The sequence below is a fragment of the Propithecus coquereli genome, unplaced genomic scaffold (genome assembly GCF_000956105.1).
Source record: "Propithecus coquereli isolate 6110/MARCELLA unplaced genomic scaffold, Pcoq_1.0 Scaffold370, whole genome shotgun sequence".
NCBI lineage: Eukaryota > Metazoa > Chordata > Mammalia > Primates > Indriidae > Propithecus > Propithecus coquereli.
The window spans coordinates 2,457,231-2,472,619 of NW_012149397.1; the positions used below are offsets into that span (position 1 = coordinate 2,457,231).

Genomic DNA, 15,389 nt, shown 5'->3' on the forward strand with positions numbered 1-15,389 from the left:
AGTTGTACATCTATCACCACAACAATTTTAGAACATTTTTATTAGCCTATAAAGATACCCCACACCCCTAGTTGTTACCCCCTCCCACCTCTGCCCCCAGCCCCTGGCAACCACCAGTCTGTTTTCCGTCTCCATAGATTTGCCTGTTCTGGACACCTCATATAAATGGAATCAAACAGTATGTGGTCCTTTGCGACTGGCTTTTTACATTTAGCATAATGTTTTCAAGGTTACTCTATGTTATGCTATGTATCAGTAATTCATTTCTTTTTATTGCCAAGTAGGACTCCTTTGAGTGGACGACTTTTTATTTACCTATTCATCAGTTGGTGAACATTTGGGTTTTTGTACTTTGGGGCTATTATGAGTAATGCTCCTATGAACATTTGTGTTCAAGTTTTTGTGTGGATGTATGTTTTCATTTCTCTTGCATTTATACCTAGGAGTGAGATTGCAGGGTCATATTAATATAATTCTATGTTTCACCATTTGAGGATCTGCCAGACTATTTTTTTTACAATAGCTATGTCATTTTACACTCCCAGCAGCAGTATATAAGGATACTTGGTTTTCCATATCCTTGCCAACACTATTTTCCATTTTTTTTATTGTAGCCATCCTAGTGGATATGAAATGCTATCTCATTGTGATTTTGATTGCATTTTCCTAATAGCTAATGACCTTGAGCATCTTTTCTTGTGTTTTTTGTATATCTTCTTTGGAGAAATGTCTATTCAAGTCCTTTGTTCATTTTTAAATTGGGTTGTTTATCTTTTTATTGTTGAGTTGTAAGAGTTATTTATATGTTCTGGATACTATACTCTTATCAGATGTATGATCTGAAAATTTCTCCTATTGTGTAGGTTGTCTTTTCACTTGATAATGTCAAGTGATGTATGAAGTTTTAAATTTTGATGAAGTCCAGTTTATCTATTTTTTATTGGTTGGTGGTCATGCTTTTGGTGTTTTATCTAAGAATCCATTGCCAAATTAGAGGTGGTGAAGATTAATCCCTGTGTTTTCTTCTGAGAGTTCTATAGTCTTAACTTTTATATTTAGGTCTTTGATCTATTATGAGTTAATTTTTGTATATGGTGTAAGGTAGGAGTTCAATTTCATTATTTTGCATGTGGATATCTACTTGTCCCAGTATCATTTGTTGAAAAACTATCCTTTTACAACAGAATTATTTTTGTACCCTCATCAAAAATCAGTTGACCGTATATATGTATGAGGGTTTATTTCTGGTCTCTATTCTGTTCCATCAGTCTCTATGTCTATCCTTATGCCAGTACCACATTATTTTGATCACTGTAGCTTTGTATTAAGTTTTGAAATTAGAAATTGTGAGTCCTCCCACTTCGTTATTCTTCCTCAATATTATTTTAGCTATTCTCAGCACTTTACAATTCCGTATGACTTTGAAAATTGGCTTTTGCATTTCTGCAAAAAAGGCCTTTGCAATTTTGATAGGGGTTGCATTGAATCTCAAGTTAATTATCTCTTAAAGAGACTTAAATAAACAAGAAAAGTCTTTTATATTTGCCTGTATAGTTACCATTTCTTCCTTGTAGATCTATATTTACATCTGGTATCATTTTTCTTCTACCTGAAAGATTTTATTTAAAATATCTTATAACAGGTCTGCTGTTAATAAATTCTTTCAGCTTTTATATGTCTGAAGTCTTTATTTCACCTTTATTTGAGAACAGTTTTCACAGAGTATAGCGTTTTAGTTAACAGGTTTTGTTTTGTTTTGTTTTTGTTAACAGTTGTTTTTAAGATGTTGCCCCACTCTCTCCTGGCTTGTCAGAGAAATCTGCTGTCATTCTTATCTTTGCTCTTTCTCTATAAGTCATATATCCTTTTTTCTCTGGCTGATTTTAATTTTTCTCCATATTGCTGGTTTTAAACAATTTTATGTTATGCCTTGGGGTAATTTTCTTCATATTTCTTGTGTGTGGGGTTGATAAGCTGCTAGTATTTGTGGGTTTATAGTTTTCAACAAATTTGGAAAATTTTCAGCCATTATTTCCTCAGATATTGTTTCTTTTCTCCCCTCTTTCTCTCCTTTGGGGATTCTAGTTACCCCTGTATTAGGCTCCTTGAAATTGTTCACACTTCACTGACGTTCCTTTCAGTTTTTTTGTTTGTTCGTTTGTAGACTTTTTCTTTGTTTCATTTTGGGTAGTTTACTGTGTTTTTACGTTGACTAATCTTTTCTTCTGTGTTGTGTATCTGTTGTTAATCCCACCAAGTGTACTTTTCATCTTTAGAAGTTCGATTTGGATCTTTTTGTATTTCCTTGTCCCTGCTTAGTGTGGTCAGTCTTCCCTCTGGTCCCAAACTTGTGAGATTCAGTTCTGCTACCTGCTCTCACGGCCCTGTCTACCGTCCTGTGCGTAGGTCATATCTGAGTGCTGTTGACTGATGTTTTACCCCTCATCTTGGATCTCCCCTCCCTCCAACTCCCCTTTTCCTTTGCCTGTTCAGTGATTGGTGATTGGATGCCGGACTATGGATCTCACCTGTTGGGAGATAGATGTTTTTGTATGCGTGCATGTGTTTTTGAGCTTTGTCCTGGAATGTAATTAAGTGACTTGGAAACAGATTGATCTTTTCAGGTTTTGTGTTTAAGCTTTGCTCTGTGGTATCAAAGCAGCATTTAATCCAGTCTAATTTTGCCAGACCCTGGGAGTGTTCCACCTGCTGCCTGTGAACCAGGAGGGCTCGCCTCTGGCTGGTGGGAACATGTACTGATTTTAGCCTGCGTGAATAGTGGTGATTGTTCCCTCCACCTTTCTGGGTGGACCTCTCCCCACCTTGGTGGTTTCCTCACCCTGTACTGACTGGTCCTCAGTGAAGACTGTCCCTCTGTCGGCAGTTCTGCCCATCTTTGCTGCCTTGCCACCATCTTTCAGTCCCTTTTCCTTGACGAGTTCTGCCAAGTCCTGCCTCAGTCCCCCTTTCTGTGCTGTGACCAGGAAGTTCTTTCAGGGGGTGAGGGCATTCATGTAGCACCCTCATCCTGTCTCTCACCACCTGGTGCCCTTAACTTGAAAACTGCTTATTACTTATTCATATTCTTTCATTTTCAAAGGGTTTTTTTTTTCATTTTTCACACTGGAGGTAGAAGTCTCAATTTCAGTGTGTTTGAAAAGCCACCCAAGCTGTTTATGGGCTCTAGGCTGGGAGCGTTGGTGGAGAAAAAGATTCAGGGCCCAGGCTGGGAGGCCTGGACTTGAATGGTGTGTCACAGCATTTAGCTGTTGTACCATAAGAAAGACGCTGAGACAGTGTCTATGTCCCCAACTCCAGGTTCATGGACTTATTCTGAGCAGCCGCATGCAGCTCCCTTGATTGGGTCCTGCCTGTGCATCAGGAGGCCTGGATGGTCTGGCCCTGCACTGGCCTGCAGCCTACAGCCCCTTACCCAATGAGGGACTTGGGGCCTGGCTGCCACTCAGGCAGGGAGCCCTGGATTGGGGCCAGCTGTGTGTCTGCCTTCCCTTGGCCTGGGGTGGCTGGCCAGGATGGGTAGGTACTGTGTAGACAGCAATGTGTGATTTGGTCTTTCCCTGGGACCAGAATGGAGAACAGAACGGAAATCACAGCTGAGTTGATTTGGATTGAAAAGAAACTGGCATCAGAGTTTCTTTGGAGTGCCCAACAGAGTGGGCACTGTGCCAGTGGATGGGGGGCAGATGAGGAAGACCCGGCCTCCTAGGGAGGGAATGTGGGTGATGCAGGCGTCGGCGTGGGTCCCAGGTCCCTGCATGTGGTCCCAGTGTCAGTATTGGTCTTCCTGCTGGGCCGTGTCATCCTGTTGGCCTTGTTCAGGGGCCTCCCCCACAACACCATAAAGCACGCACGTTATAGCACTTGTCGGCACATGCCACAGCATGCATGTCACTGAACAGGCACTACAGCACATGTGTCACTGCACATGTTACCACACATGCTATTGCACATGTGTCAACACACACGTCTCTTCCAGGCAAATCTCTGTGTGGTCCTCGCAGTGCTATAAGGTCAGTCCGTCTTCCCCTTGGTTCCCCTGTTGGCCCCATGGGATCCCCTTACTCAGACCAGATTCTAGTTTCTTTTCTAATCCTGTTGGGAGGGAAATGAGTTGCTTTCTATGTTTTGGTTTCTTACTATTAGAAACTGTCCTGCTCAGTAACATATGTGGCTTAGCATATTTCCCCAATGTTTTCTTGTACTGAATACCTAGATTTAATATTAAGCAGTGAATGAGTGAAAATGTTCCTTTTTCTGTCTTAAGAAAAAAAAAGCCATCCATTTTCTTGCTCTTCAGTAGCCCCTCTCTTGATCTTGTTTCCTGCCATGAGCCAGGAGTCCTCTAAAGACATAGGTTCCCCTGAGAGCTCTGCGATGGTGTAGCCAGTGGGATGGGGGCCACTGGAGGTAACACACGCTGCAGGCCCATGGGAGCCCCATCCTGCCATACTGGCTACGTGGGGGCGGTGGGCTATGAGGGGAAGGGAAGGGACGGCATCTGCTGAGGGCCTGACCTCTTGCCAGGGGCATACGATGGGAAGCCGAGCTGGCCTGGGTCCAGGGGAGGAATGTGGCACAGCTGCTGACCCTCGGGTGCGTGGGCAGGCAGGCATCCTGAGCTAGGCCAGCACCCCCCCTTTTTTTAACGTTGCTTTCACCCATAGGGTATCCCTGAGCCCCAGAGTCTTGTACCCCTTTGCCGCATGCAGCCCAAGGCCCTTGTTCCTCATCCGTCTGTCTGGAACATGCTCGTGCATTTCCTCTGGGCCCAGGCGCCGGCTGGACAGAGGGTGGCACATCTTGCTGGCCTCTCTGGCTGACTCTTACCATTGCTGCCTTCCTCAGGCCTGGGCTCTGACCACCCAGCCCAGGTTTCTTCCAGAACAAATGAAGGATGGGCTGGCATCAAGCAGCAGGATGGCAGACTCCCTCTGCCTCTTATATGTGGTAGCTTGTACACCTCCCTGAGCCTTCGTTTCCCCACCTAGAGTGGGGAAGAGGTGGGAGTTATGCCCCCTCTGCCAGCCTCCAGCTGCTGTCACACGTGCCCACTGCAGCACCCTGACCCCCGTGCTCAGTTCTGCCATCACACATGGTAAAGCGTGCTAATAACCTCAGGTGCTGTTTGATGTGTGTTTGCGTTAAGTACATGCCACAGACCCACCTCCCATGTGAAGGGAACTCCCTTCCAACCTGCTCTCACCACTTTTGTCACTGTGTGCTCACTGCAGCTTGTCACCTGTTAGCTTGGGTCTCCATTGCTTGGTGGCCCTGGGAAGCCCATCTCATAAGTGTCTTAACTCCTGATGCAGGCCTTTGGACAGGCGCACACAAACCACAAGAAGGTAGCTGCGGACGGGGAGAGCCGGGAGGAGACCCTGATCCAGGAGTCGGCCTCCAAGGAGCAGTACTACGTGCGGAAGGTGTTGGAGCTGCAGACGGAGCTGAAGCAGCTGCGCAATGTCCTCACCAACACGCAGTCAGAGAATGAGCGCCTTGCCTCGGTGGCCCAGGAGCTGAAGGAGGTGAGGGGGTGAGGAGGGGCCTGTCTGTCACTGCAGTGGTGCTGCATAGCAGAAGTGGAGGCTGCAGCTAGGCGGTCTGTTTTATTCTTGCTCCCCTGGTCTCTTCCTCCACAGCCCATGTGGTGGAAGGGACAGAGACAGACCCATGAGCTCCACCATAACTGGGTTGCTTCTGTCTTGTTGGTGAAGCGAGTCCTGTGAGCAAGCCTAGAGCAAGGAGGTGGTCAGCTGGGGAGAGGTGTGGTCATCCCCTTGTGGAGGCACAGGACTGGTACCCACAGGGACAATTCTTGTCATTGGAGTCCTCCCTGTCTGGGGAATGTTCTGTATCACTCAGGACCTGCACTGTGCCAGCTGTGGATAAGGAAACAAGCCTGAATGTTCCATGGGGACTTGAGGTAGGATGTGTATGTCTGAGGATTACGGGCGGGGGCCACCACCAGTCATCCCAGTGGCTTCACCCTTGCCTCATGTGCACAGCAGGATGCTTTCAGGGAGGGGCTGGGCAAGCAGTCCCCAACTCTACACTAGAGCTGGTGTGAGCCCCAGGTCCCCATGGGCAGCTGTGACCATGCACAGGCCCTGTATCTGGAAATGGAACTGTGATGTGGGACCATGAGCTTGTGAGCGCAAAGTCAGAGGGACCAGCTCCGTTCTTGGACCCTGACAGGGACAAAGGGCAAAGGATCAGCTGCTCGTAGCTTCGGAAGCCCAGGGCCTAGAGTCATGGAGGGTTGGGCAGCCCAGGGGAACAATGTGGCCAAAGCAGGATTTGGGGAGGCGACGGTGGGGCAGGGAGTCTGTGCAGGGCAAGACTAGCAGAAGGAGAACTTGGAGTGCCATCCTTCAGGTGGACAGGGAGAGCGTTGCTGGCTCCACGCTAGAGACCAAGGGAAGGTCGAGTGGGTGCCTCAGTGTCCTTCCTCACTGATTCTCATGTGCTTACTTGGGCCCCACAGGGGCACCGATGTTCGCAGGTCCTGAAGACATGGCAGGAGCAGGGGTGTTGTTGCACAGGGGTGGGGGTATGTCCACAGTGCCAAGGGCCGGGAAGGGTGTTGAGGGAGAGTCTGCAGGCCTCAGTCAGGGCCCTGAAGGAAGCATGGTCCAATTTGGGTTTGGTGGCTACATAGAGAGTAGGCTGTGGGAACAAGGGTGGGGTCAGGAGCCAATGAGAGGCCTGGCAGCAAGGGAGAGGCCAGTGTCCTCTGAGGAAGGATAGGGCCCCATCACCAAGGCAGGGGTGGTACAGCCCTCAGGGGCAGCAGCCAGAGCCAGAAAGAAGTACAAGTCCACACATGAGCTGCAGTCCTGGCTGGAGTTCTTTTGGCCATGGCCTTGAGGGTCAGCCCTCAGGTTCTCACGGCTTTGCCCCTCTCTGAGTCTTGAGGCCTGGACAAGGCTTTGTCTTCATTCCTGGTCTCAGTTTCCCCATCTGTAAACCAACAGTCTCCAAAGTCCCTGGCTACTCCTTTATGCTACATCCTTCAAGCACCTGGGAGGCCTTAATTCTAGCCATGGGAGCCCCTCTGTCTGCAGCAGATGTTCTTACAGGAAGGTCAGCAGGGCATAGGCCATGAGAATGTGGGGCAGTCAGGACCCTGCAGGGCTGGCAGCTGTTGGCCCAGCGTGCCAGGACTGACGGATGCTACTCCAGGGGCTGGCAGCAGCGAGGAGCAGTCACATTCCCTGGTTTGGGGGCAGTCAGGGGCCACTGAGGCTCTGAGGACCTGGGGAGGAGCTTGGCTTGGACTCAGGGTGGGCAGCCTCAGATCCTGAAGTGGCAGTGTGTGGTCCTTCCTCCCACAAGGATCACTCTGGCCAAGGTGGGAGGAGGGGCAGTCGCCAAGGGAGAGATGTAGCCTCTGCTGCCCCTACTACCATCTGTCTTTCTGGCCCCTCTTTTCCTGAAAAGCCAGTGCGGGTGCTCTCCCCTCAGCCTGGCACATTCCAGCCCTTCTCTCTTCCAAAGAGCTGTCCCTGGCAGCAGAGGCTGGAAGAAGGCTGGGTGACCCTAGTGGCCGGAAATGAGCACAGCAAATTCAAGATGCCACAGATCTAGGCGGGAAGAGAGGGAGTATTCCTGCTGTTCCTGTTTGTGCTTCAGGAGGAAATCCTGACCCTCCCTACACACCCCTCAGCCGCCTTCTTTCTCCTTAGGGTCCCCACCTCAGTCCCTGGGCCCACCATGCTCCCCTTGCCTGTGTCCCTCTCCCAGGTTGCTGTGGAGCCGTAGGAACCATTCGGCTCTTGGCCTCATGTACCTGGTTGGTGTGAGGACTCCACCGCCCATGTCTCTAGAACTAACCTTTGTCACCTGCTGCCCATCTCAACCTCACGCAGCTCCTGCCTCTGCTGCCTACTGTTCTGCCCGGCTGTCGCTTCCTGGTCTGAGCCACTGTGCCAAGCTCCTCCCAGGCCCTCAGCGTGGCCGTCCCCCCTTACCTCATGAGGCTCTTATCCCATGGGTAGGAGAGGGCATTTGGTCACGCAGTGTGCCTTTTGACCCACCACCTCTTTGCCCCTGACAGCCCCTTCCTGTTTTTCCTCCACTGTACTGACTGATAAAGGTGTCTGTCGCCTTCCACACCTCGGTGCATCGTGAGGACTCCTAAAGCTTTACGGTAATAAATGTGCTTGGCATGTATTGGGCAGTTTTGACTGCCTCAGACCTGGTCCTCTTGGTGACCCTACTGGTATCTTGTCACACATGAGGAAACAGAGGTTTGGAAGGTCCTATTATGTGCCTGAGGTCACCCAGCTTGCAGGCAGTAGACTGGCTTCAGGGTCCTGACCTCTGTGCTATGTATGGGACCCACGTGTAGACAGGCTCTGCCAGCTTCTGTCCTGCTGACATTCTGGGGGCTCCAAGGTCCCTGGGTGGGTGACCTTCTGAGTACTGGCCTAGACAGATCCTTGGTGGGGATGTTTCCCAGATGGAGAATCAGAGGCCTAGAGAACCACAGGCACTCTGGGCAGCAATGAGAGTGTCCTGGGTGGGTGGGGTTGGGGGCTGCAAGGGGGAAGGAAAGAAGGCAGCCAACCCCCCCTGCAGACTGGCCCCTTGAATCAGGCAGTTGTCACGCGCTTCTTGCTGATGGGTGATCTGAGGCCTGGGGGTCTCAAGGAAGAGGGGCTGGGATGGGACCTTACGTGGTTAGCTCTGAGCCTGTGCGCCCACCTCTTCCATCTGGGCTGCCTGTCCACACATAGCAGAGCTTGTCCACTGCACACTTTTAAGCTGACGTCAGGCTCACTGGGAGAAGGTGCTTACTTGAAGGAAAACTAAACCCGCGGTGACCAGTCAGAGCCTGTTTGAGCCCTCGGCAACTGGGTGTGTGCTGGATGGAGCTGCCAGGTGGCGGGCGGGCCAGCAATCTGGCTGCCCACGCCTGGCGGTGCAGGGGTGCAAGCACGGTCACATGGGAGTGAAGGTGCAGGTGTTTGGGTCCTGCAGCATCAGCAGAGACGGCGCCCTCACCTGTGGCGTGGTGTGGCTGGGCCAGCGTTTGACCAGGGTGTGCTTCTCTCTGTTCTGGGCCTGGCAATGGTGCAAGGACAGAACTCCTAGTGCCCCTTGCCAGGGCCAGGCTGGTGAAGGGCCCTGAGGACTCACACAGACGGCACAGGCACTGTCAAGGGAACAGAAGTCTGTGTGCCTCTGGGGGACGCTAGTGCTATCAGGCATCCAGCCTGGTCTTCGTTCAGGCCTTCTCTTCTTCCCCACGTGGTGTGTCTGCCTCTTCTGGAGTCAGCTCTCTGTCACCTTCTTGGGTCACTTAATGAGAGAGGGCTGTGCCTGTGTCCATTTGCTGTAGATTTTAAATACAATCTTCATTTTAAATAGCATTTGTCAGTAGTGCTTGCTATATATTATGACTCTCTTCCCCCTTCTGTTGCTTTCCTTTTTTATTTTTGTCCTTTTTCATTTTACCAATCCAGTATGACTGACTGTTTTCTGCGTGCTTGCATGGAATCTTGGAATCTTGTCTGTAAAGCGTGTTCTGTTCAGATGAACATGTGAATGTGACTGTGAAAACCCCCCGGCATAAGCTGAAAGGACAGTGCAAGAGGACGGAGCTGTGGGGCCGAGGAGTGGACAGGGCTTCTGGCCAGGGTCTGAGGGGGCTTTGGAGCAGGTGTGGTGTCAGCCTGGGAGCCACACCTTTGCAGGTATTCAGGGAGGCTGCTCAGGCAGCGGGAATGGGACAGGAAGCGAGGAGAGTGCTGGGAGAGAATTGAGAGTTTGTCTAGGGAATGGTTTTGCCCTCAGGGAGACATTTTCAGTTGTCACAGTGGGGTTGGGGCTGCGTCTGGTGGGCAGAGGTCATGGAGCTGCTGAGCAAAATGATGTACAGGGTGGCACCCACCACAGAGAATGATCTGCCCCCGACTGTCGGTCGCTAGGGCTGCGGCTGAGGGGCCCAAGTCCCTGGCACACCGGGGCAGCAGCAGGTTGGGAATTCCCAGCAGTCTTGATTGCTTCGTGTTTGTCCCAGCCCTGCACTAGCCTCTCCCATGGTAACATCTCTGATCCTTACAGGTGACTCGGATGTAGGAACTAACTTTGAACAGCTTCATTGAGATTATTCACATCTTATCACCCACTTAAAACGTACAATTCAGTGGTTTTTAGTATATTCACATATATGGGCACCATCCCACAATCAATTTTTTTAGAATATTTCATCACTCCAAAAAGAAACCTCATTAGCAGTCACTCCTCATCCCCCCTTTTCCAGCCCTTGGCAACCACTGACCTACTTTCTGTCTCTGTGAATTTGCCTATTCTGGGCATTTCATATAAATGGCATCATACATTGCATGGCTACTTGTGACTGGCTTCTTTCACTCAGCAGGAATGTTTTCAAGGCTCATTCATGTCATGGCAAGTGTCAGTATGCCATTCATTATTATGGCTGAATAATATTCCATTGTATGGGTAGACCACATTTTGTTTATCTATTCATTAGGCAGTGGGCACGGGGCTGCTTCCACCTTTTGGCCATTGTGAACACTGCTGCCGTGAGCACTCACGTACAGGTTTCTTTGTGGACGTGTGCTCATTTCCCCAGGGTAGACGCTCTGTGTTTAACTGTTTGAGTATCTGCAGGCTGTTTGCCGCAGCGCTGTACCATTTACATGCCCCCCAGCAGGGTAGGAAGGAGGAACTACTTTTAACCCTGTTTTACAGATGAAGAAACAGAGGGTCAGAGCAGGCTGAGTCACTTGATAGGGGTTCCAAAGCTGAGAAGGGCTGAGGGGATCTGACTCCAGACCCCTCTGCTGTTCAACACATGCCGTGTTGCTCTGGGCTCACATCTCCCCTCTAGGCGGCTACACTGGCACCTACAGGCCTGGGCTCCTGAGTCCTGGGCTGTGTGGCCTGCCACAGTGTGCCTGGGCCACACTGAGAAGGAGGCTCCTCACACCCCCTTTGCTTTTCCCTTGGCAGATCAACCAGAATGTGGAGATCCAGCGTGGCCGCCTGCGGGATGACATCAAGGAGTACAAATTCCGGGAGGCCCGCCTGCTGCAGGACTACTCAGAGCTGGAGGAGGAGAACATCAGCCTGCAGAAGCAAGTATCTGTGCTCAGGCAGAACCAGGTGAGTCTTGGGCCTGTGGGCTGGGGGTGGGTACACGGGCCTTGCAGCCCTCTCACCACTCCTCTCTTCTGTCTCCCCGTAAGAAGGCTCATTCCACACACCCACGGCCCAGGGCCAGCTCCACCTCTTTTAGTGTGGCCTGTGGCTGGTAGGGCCAAGGCCCTCCAAGACTAGGAAACACATTCTCTGGCTGCAGTGTTTGCTGACCGTTGGCCAGGCTGAGGTGTCCTAGCCAAAAAAGGTGAAAAAAAATCCAAGAGTCGATGAGATTATACCAAAAAACCCCAGAGACTGGATGTCCAGGCTCTGTGCCACCTCAGGTGCCGACCACAAGGTCTGAAACCTCTCCATGACTCTGCTCATGATGGGATGAGCAGGGTCCCCTCTGTCACAGGGACTAGGTGATCCTAGGCTTTTGGGACCACTCAAGGTGTGAATTTACTCCCTCTTCTCCAAGAGCCACAGCCCTGCAGGGTGGGGAATGGGAACCTTTTCTCTCTGGAAATCTCAAACCTTCCCCCAAAATGCCATCAACATTGTCCTTGCTTTCCTCAGAAATCCTCTACCACCAAAATCCTATCAGAGCAGAAAAGTTAGGGAACTTGCTATTTATATCCCAGATGAGAAAGCTTGTGTTGGTGCAGAAATCTCTGCACCAACGCAAGCAGGGAGCAGATCTGCTCCCCAGAAAACCACAGGATCAGAGCTCATAGCCCTGGTTCTGCAGTCTGGTCCCGCTGTGATGGCCCATGCTTAGTAACAGTCACAGCAGTCGTCTGCATTGTAAATACTCTGGTCATTGGCATTACTATCGACAGAGCCTGTTCCACAGCATCCTGAGGAGAGGGGACACCAAGGCTCAGGGGAGACCTTGGCCTCCCTCCCTCTCTGGGATTCCTCCCTCCCCGTGTGTGGTCTGAGACTGGGGCTCCACATCCCCCTCGCATGAGCACACCTTGGATGCAGTACTGGGTGTCCTTCCCACCCAAGACCCACAGAGATCTCCTCGGCCCTTTGTGTTATTGATTTGTTTCTTATTTTTTGCACAAGTATTACAGAATGAAAGGAAATGTTTTTAGCAATTGCCCACAAACCCTGACCCCTCCCCCCACCTCAAGCATCGGTTTCCATCTGCTCTTTCCTTGTCCACCTGCAAATACAATTTCATGTAGATGAGACTTTGATTTTGCTTTTCCCAGGTCTAGGTGTCGTGTGTGTGCTAAGGGTTTAGTGGTTGACATGTTCTGCCTCAGGGTGAATTTCTCTTCCTTCGTTTTGAAATACAGCTAGAAGTAATGATCATAGCACACATCAAAGTTATACATTTTATGTACTTTAAGATATTTAGTTAATTGTTAGTGTTAGTTAAGTAATTTTATAGAATTTTAAATCAGTATGCACTGGGTGATATTTTTAAGTGACCCAATAGAAATTTGGCAGCATAGATGCTTGTTGCTCTCGGTGGACCTCCACACAGAGAGTCTCTGCTCAGGGCCATGGTGTCACTGGCTCCACGCACCTCCAACGTTGCGTTGCCCTCCCCTCACATGCACACGGGTCCCAGTGGTGGGTGGGCTGGCACAATATTTCAATGCATTTGCACCTCATGCCCCAGAACCCTCCCAGTGTCCTCAGCCCTCAGCGGGGGAAGCAGCCTTGGCCTGAACAGTGCTGCCCCTTCGCAGGATGGCACTTCGCCTTGCACTTCGTGGCCAGGGGAGTGGCATGTGGGTGCCTTTTCCTCATTTATCAGGCCTGAAAGGAGCCTCCGTGTTGCCTTGACATGGGAGTGTTTGACTTCTCTTCCTAGGTGGAATTTGAGGGCCTTAAGCATGAGATCAAGCGTCTGGAGGAGGAGACTGAGTACCTCAACAGCCAGCTGGAGGATGCCATCCGGCTCAAGGAGATCTCGGAGCGGCAGCTGGAGGAGGCTCTAGAGACACTGAAGACGGAGCGGGAGCAGAAGAACAGCTTGCGGAAGGAGCTGTCCCACTACATGAGCATCAACGACTCCTTCTACACCAGCCACCTGCACGTCTCACTGGACGGCCTCAAGTTCAGTGATGACACTGCGGAGCCCAACAACGATGCCGAGGCCCTGGTCAACGGTTTTGAGCATGGCAGCCTGGCCAAGCTACCACTGGACAACAAGAGCTCCACACCCAAGAAGGATGGCCTCACGCCGCCCTCTCCCAGCCTTGTCTCCGACCTACTCAGCGAGCTCAACATCTCTGAGATCCAGAAGTTGAAGCAGCAGCTGATGCAGGTGAGTGGGCAACAGGGCCCTTGGGGTGTTGTCCGTACCCCAGATCTGCATGCAGCCCCAGCAGTGCTTACCTGACAGTTTGTTGATGTTAATTTACTTTCTCTTACTTATGTTTATTTAAATCCTACATCGTTAAGGTAAATGAAACTCCAGTAGCACAGAGAAAAGAGTCTCAGAGGAGTGGGTTCCTGGCACCACGGTGCCCACGTTGCTCCCCTGTTACCCACATAGTGCCAAGATGAATTGATGAGACACTGGCCCCACATGTGACCCCTGCACCCAGGGCCATGCATGGGCTCATCTCCTGGGAGATGGATTGCTATCAATCCAGCAAATGGTTGGTCTAGTGCCCTCCGAGGTGTGGGGAAGGAAGGCGGCAGAGCCACGTCCTCCAGAACAGGGGGTTGGGGCACTGAGAGTTCTTGCCAGCTGCCCATCTGACCTGGAGCTTTAATTTCTGAGCCCAGCTCCCTCTAGCAGGGGTGGGGAGAGAGCCTGCCTCAGTAACTACCATTACTGGTGAACAGGCAGGGTTCTGAGCGTCCAGTGTGAATTCCCTTCTCTCCATACCCTGCGCATCACCGTCCTGCCTCACTGATGGCATGGCCAAGTAACCTCGGGGCTTACTGCCCACCCTGACACAGGGTAGGAAATTACTTGGCTATCTGGGGTCATCTATGCCTGGAGGGCCCACAGCCGCTGACATGCTTTCCTTTGCAGATGGAGCGGGAGAAGGCGGGTCTGCTGGCGACACTTCAGGACACGCAGAAGCAGCTGGAACATGCACGGGCTTCCCTGTCAGAGCAGCACGAGAAGGTGAGCCGCCTCACAGAGAACGTAAGTGCCCTGCGGCGCCTGCAGGCTGGCAAGGAGCGACAAACAGCCCTGGACAACGAGAAGGACCGCGACAGCCATGAGGATGGTGACTACTATGAGGTGGACATCAATGGGCCTGAGATCCTAGCCTGCAAGTACCACGTGGCTGTGGCCGAAGCTGGTGAGCTCCGGGAGCAACTCAAGGCGCTACGCAGCACTCACGAGGCCCGTGAGGCCCAGCACGCCGAGGAGAAGGGCCGTTATGAGGCTGAAGGCCAGGCGCTCACTGAAAAGGTCTCCCTGCTGGAGAAGGCCAGCCGCCAGGACCGGGAGCTGCTGGCCCGGCTGGAGAAGGAGCTGAAGAAGGTGAGCGACGTCGCTGGCGAGACACAAGGCAGCCTGAGTGTGGCCCAGGATGAGCTGGTGACCTTCAGCGAGGAGCTGGCCAACCTCTACCACCACGTGTGCATGTGCAACAACGAGACGCCCAACCGCGTCATGCTGGACTACTACCGTGAGGGCCAGGGTGGGGCTGGCCGCACTAGTCCTGGGGGCCACACCAGCCCTGAAGGCCGTGGGCGCCGTTCGCCTGTCCTCTTGCCCAAGGGGCTGCTGGCCGCAGAGACTGGCCGAGCTGATGGTGGGGCTGGGGACAGCAGCCCCTTGCCTAGCTCTTCACTGCCGTCACCCTTGAGCGATCCGCGTCGGGAGCCAATGAACATCTACAACCTGATCGCTATCATCCGTGATCAGATCAAGCACCTGCAGGCGGCTGTCGACCGCACAACAGAGCTGTCTCGGCAGCGCATCACCTCACAGGAGCTGGGCCCCGCCGTGGACAAGGACAAGGAGGCGCTCATGGAGGAGATCCTTAAGCTGAAATCACTGCTCAGCACCAAGCGGGAACAGATCACCACCCTGCGCACTGTGCTCAAGGCCAACAAGCAGGTGAGGCCGGCAGCTGGGAGCGGGGAGCTGCTGGTCACCCAGAGTTGGCCAACAGGTGTTTCCCACTCTTGGGCTCCATCTTCCACTGGCCGCAGGCCCCTCAGGCCTGTGTCATCACGAGGCAGAGCTGGTCCTATGTCAGCTTGGGCGTCTGCCTTCCCTCTGCCCAGGACCCCCAGCCAGGAGGGCAGAGCGGGCAGGCAGG

At 51.8% G+C, this 15,389-nt stretch overlaps 1 protein-coding gene across 2 annotated transcripts in view; it reads left to right on the top strand.

Annotated features, from left to right (window-relative positions):
• BICD2 (bicaudal D homolog 2 (Drosophila)) overlaps positions 1-15,389 on the top strand; it is a 53,920-nt gene that overhangs the window by 31,688 nt on the left and 6,843 nt on the right. For both annotated transcript variants that reach the window (XM_012651840.1, XM_012651841.1), the window contains exons 2-5: positions 5,334-5,546; positions 11,002-11,154; positions 12,965-13,420; positions 14,141-15,184. In XM_012651840.1, the coding sequence (XP_012507294.1) occupies positions 5,334-5,546; positions 11,002-11,154; positions 12,965-13,420; positions 14,141-15,184 (1,866 nt within the window). The remainder of the gene's footprint in view (positions 1-5,333; positions 5,547-11,001; positions 11,155-12,964; positions 13,421-14,140; positions 15,185-15,389) is intronic.